Below are 4,261 nucleotides of genomic sequence, written 5' to 3'. Positions count from 1 at the left end.
AGCTAGCATGTAGCTAAAATAAAAATAATTCTCCAAAACTGCCTAAAAAACTGAAAGAAATCCTGAATCAGCCAAAAATAGCTAGCATGTAGCTGAAATATTAGCTAAACTCCAAAATAGCCTAAAAAATCTTGGTAAATGTCAAAATAGTCCAAAAAGTTAGCAGGATGCTAATTTTAAAAATCGTAACTTTTTAATGCATAATAAAAAGGCAGGAAATATTCCTGAATAAATCAACTTAAACCTTAAATAACTTTGTATATTCTACTCTCCATAAAAATATATTTTGTCCAAATTATACACTTTGACACATGCATTAGCGGCATTAGTGACACCATGATATCACCTTCTTGTGCTATCTTATGGGGTCCAGATGACCCAAGCCAGTGAAAATCAAAAATCATTGGAAAAAAAAGTTGTGCACACTGCCTTGTGGGGTCCAGATGACCCCACTCCCAATGTCAACATAACTAGGACAGCAGGGTTACAACAAGAGTCAAGATGCAACATCTAATGGTTCCAAAATGTGAGTTTTACGTACTTTCTAATTCCTCTTTGCTCCTCACTAGTCCATTCTCATCATGATCCTCACCCGCAGTAAATAGAAAACACATTTGTCCGTGAACAAAGCTGTGAGACACTCGTAACCCTTTGTGTGCCCACTCAGCCTGTTTAAAGGTGCACATGTAAGCGCGGCGGATCCCTGTTGTGCAGGTGTAATTACACGGTGACATCATTGCCCTCACAAACAAGTACACCCTGAGCTGGGGTGACTCACAAGGAAAGAAGAAAAAAAAAACTTTTCAACGAGGGGATTATACTGCAGTGGCAAAGGGAATTACATGGTTAGCCTTCAAGCCCACCCAGTGGTTTATAACAGGACTTGAACATGTGCACACATTTCTATAAATGCAATTGTTTTTAGCCCTAAAAGTGACCATATTTGGTTATAGAAAAACAAGCCTAACATTTTTTGTTTTTCTACTACCAAACATGGTAATGAGTCACTTTTAGGGTTAAATTGACCCTAATGGATTTAGGGCTGCATGGTGGTCCAGTGGTTAGCACTCTTGCCTCACAGCAGCAAGGCCCTGGTTTGACTCCCAGCTGAGAGATCTGAAACAGAACCACCAACTGGGGATCTTTCTGTGTGGAGTTTGCATGTTCTCTTCATGCATGCGAGGGTTTTCTCCCTCTTACCCTCCAAAAACATGCTTCATAGGTTAACTGGTTACTCAGAAGTGCTCCTAGTTGTGACTGTGACAGACTTGTGATCTATCCAGGTCATTCATTCATTCATGTTTTGAATTAATTTGGATTTTTTTAATATGATTTCATTTGCTATTTTTTAACTTATTCAAGGCAAAATATGGGCTCTGATTTAAAAAAAAAACCCAAACTTTATTAGCTCATGAGTGCCCTCTCTGTTGAGGCAGTGCAACTGCAGGCCTCACTTATCTTCTGGTCCCTTTTTATGACACATTTCAACACAAAATAAATAATAGAAAAGCGTGAAATAAATAAAATATCACATTTAAAGTGATGGCGTAATAAAGTTGTGTACAATTATTATTTTTTTTTTAAACAAAGCATTGGAGTTTTCGCATTTGATGTAACCCAGTTAGCATGGGATAGTACAATCTACTGTGAGGTACAGTTTCTATGGAGTGATATTTGTCTCATTATTAAGTGTTAACCGTTAGTTTACTGTTTTTGACAGTCAAAAAAAAATTATGTGCTCCAGTAATTATTTTGCACTCAAAAATGTGTACAAAAGACGAAATAAAATCTTTCCTTGGGAGAAATATGCCACAAAACCCAAACGATCGTAGACATCAACATTTACGTCTCTGAATATCTGGCTTTTATGTAAAGTGGCGCCCCGCTCTGTTTCGAGCACAGAAGAGAGATCATTTCTCTTTAGTTAAATAGTTTTGTTTGTACCTACTTTTCCGTTTTAAGCGCAGTTCTCTGTTTCAAATGCAAAGTAATTTTGATTAATTTTTTTTTTAAGTTTTGCACCTACAAAAAGTTAGTGTTGCGCTCGGAATAATGGCACAAAGATCACTCCAAATGTCTCTCCTTTCACCCAGGGCTCGCTGTTATGGAACAGGAAATACGCAAAATATAGTAATAAAAAAAAATCATGAAAATGATTACAGCCATTTAAATAATTGTGTTTATAGCATAGATTACACTGAAAAAAAGAGAAACATTGGATCATTTAACAAAAGTTCTGTGATTTGTTACATTTAAAATTTTTGGTTTTCATCAAATCAAAATTTTGGGTAAAATTGTCAACTCAAAAATTTAAACTAATAATACTTTCAAGTGAAAAAAAAAAAAACTGAACTCTTGTTAATTGATCCAATGTTTCACATTTGACTGTGTACACAACACATTTATTTTATTATTGTCCCATGACCACTCATCCCTGCTACACACACACTCACACCTACATACTTCCTAAAAAATATAAAAGAATAAAGACTTGACAAAGAATTCAAGATTATTTATAGGGTTTTTTTCCCCAATTTAAATATATTTAAATAAGAACTAATTCTTTCACATTATGCAATTTTAAACTTTAAAACAGTTATAACAGTTGGTTTGTTTAAAAAAAAAAAAGTGTGTAGTAATGTTCACTAGTGATGGCATTTCTGTTTTGTGTACTAAAAAATGTGATTAAAAAAGAAAATAAAATGAGTTCATTAGTGGCAGGTTGTTACAGCATGTAAAATAGATATTCGATTTAAAAAATGGAGTTGCATTCTTTGGGATTTTGGTAAGGTGGGTAATATTTGACCGTTGAGACAAATAAACTAATTGAAAAAAATGCAAAAGGGTTAAATAAAAACAAAAACTAAATATTAAAAAAAAGACGAATCTTCTTATTTTAATTTTAATCAATTTTTTAAATCTATTTTCTTCTGTGATTAGTTTTCCAGTAGGATAAGACAATGTTCCTCCATAAGCAGACAAATATATATGAATATGCACTTTAGCAGGTGCACCCTGCAGCTGAAGGCCGGGCCGCTCGGCCCAATAAACCAGCCTGTGATCCATGCTGCAAACATTCCTCCTGCGGTTTACAGTCGGAGCTGATATGATAGAATTCACTCGGTGAGAGCACAGCCTTGGTAATCTAATAGTCTTCTGTTGACCCCCTCAGGGGGGGCGATGGCTGAAAAATTCCTTTGCAGCAGAGGAGAGCGCCGCTTTTTAAAGCATCTGACGTAAGGCGACCCAGACAGGGCGGCTCACGCGAGAAATGGCTGAAGCACTAATCCTTTGCGCCTCGGCGTGCGTGCGGCAGTTGCAGGTACAGATGGTGAGAGTGTGAATGCCAGGTCCCGGGCTCCGCCTGCCAACGCGGCCATGAAGGTGGCAGCTGCCCACCAGGAGAGAGCCAGACCTTGTACCTTTCAGTGGATAATTACCAATGACAGAACCATAGGAAAGTTTATACCTTGGCATTGGTTTCTTCTGTGTGTATCGGTGCGCACAGTTCTCAGGTGATCATAGATTAGGTTTCAGGTCAGACCGTATAAAACATTTATCACGTTTGTAACTGCTTGCATGCTTTTATTTTGAAAATAAAAGCTTGTATCAGATAATGACCCTTCCTTTCTTGTGAATAAGGGAAAATATTCTTAAAAATAACTTTCATTTTATTTATTTATGAACTTTAATGATATTGATAGCTTTAGACAGCTTGATTAGGAGCCAGAAACAGCTTTCTCTGTCATGTATTTTTGAATGTATTCATTTGTTTTCTACAGCTGGACACTCTGCTGCTCAAAAGTTTGCCGACAAAGGGACTTCTTCACTCAACATCTGAGGAAGCAAAACTTGAATAAATTTGACTCCTCAAACGAATGACTTGATCCGACCGACCCGACTCAGCAGGAGAAACGTCAGTCAGGAAGAGCCGTCTACGAATGTTATTGAATTTATGCTTTGTGTACAAAGCTCATTAAAAAAGAAAGAAAAAAAATTTACACATCTGTCCTTCCAAAACCATTTACACTTTATGAGATTAAGTCCTGTTGAATCCATTTCAGTGTTTTGGTAGTTGCTGGAGCCTATCTTCACTGCTAATGGGTGAAGGCAAGGTACACCCCGAACAGGTCGCTAGCTTGTTTTTGTTAAAAAAATACACATAATTGTCATATTCTCTCTTTTATTCAATGAAATCTCAATCGCAATAAATTAGCATACGTCAAAGTTTAATTTAGACTGAGTTTATTATGTTCATCTA

At 36.5% G+C, this 4,261-nt stretch overlaps 1 protein-coding gene across 5 annotated transcripts in view; it reads left to right on the top strand.

The window, feature by feature from the left end:
• LOC112162245 overlaps positions 1-4,011 on the top strand; it is a 9,209-nt gene extending 5,198 nt beyond the window's left edge. For 4 of the 5 annotated variants that reach the window (XR_004948671.1, XR_004948672.1, XM_036214274.1 and 1 more), the window contains exon 4: positions 3,783-4,011. Coding sequence is in view for 2 of the 5 variants with exons in the window: in XM_024298006.2 (XP_024153774.1) it covers positions 3,783-3,882 (100 nt within the window). In the remaining 3 variants the exon portion in view is untranslated. Of the gene's footprint in view, positions 1-3,172; positions 3,323-3,782 lie in introns of all 5 variants that reach the window. The other variant, XR_004948673.1, reaches the window with a different exon arrangement.
• Positions 4,012-4,261: the final 250 nt, after the last annotated feature.

This window comes from Oryzias melastigma, linkage group LG11, assembly GCF_002922805.2.
Source record: "Oryzias melastigma strain HK-1 linkage group LG11, ASM292280v2, whole genome shotgun sequence".
Taxonomy (NCBI): domain Eukaryota; kingdom Metazoa; phylum Chordata; class Actinopteri; order Beloniformes; family Adrianichthyidae; genus Oryzias; species Oryzias melastigma.
The sequence above is the reverse complement of the archived record's forward strand: the minus strand, read 5'-3'. Positions and strand labels throughout refer to the sequence as shown.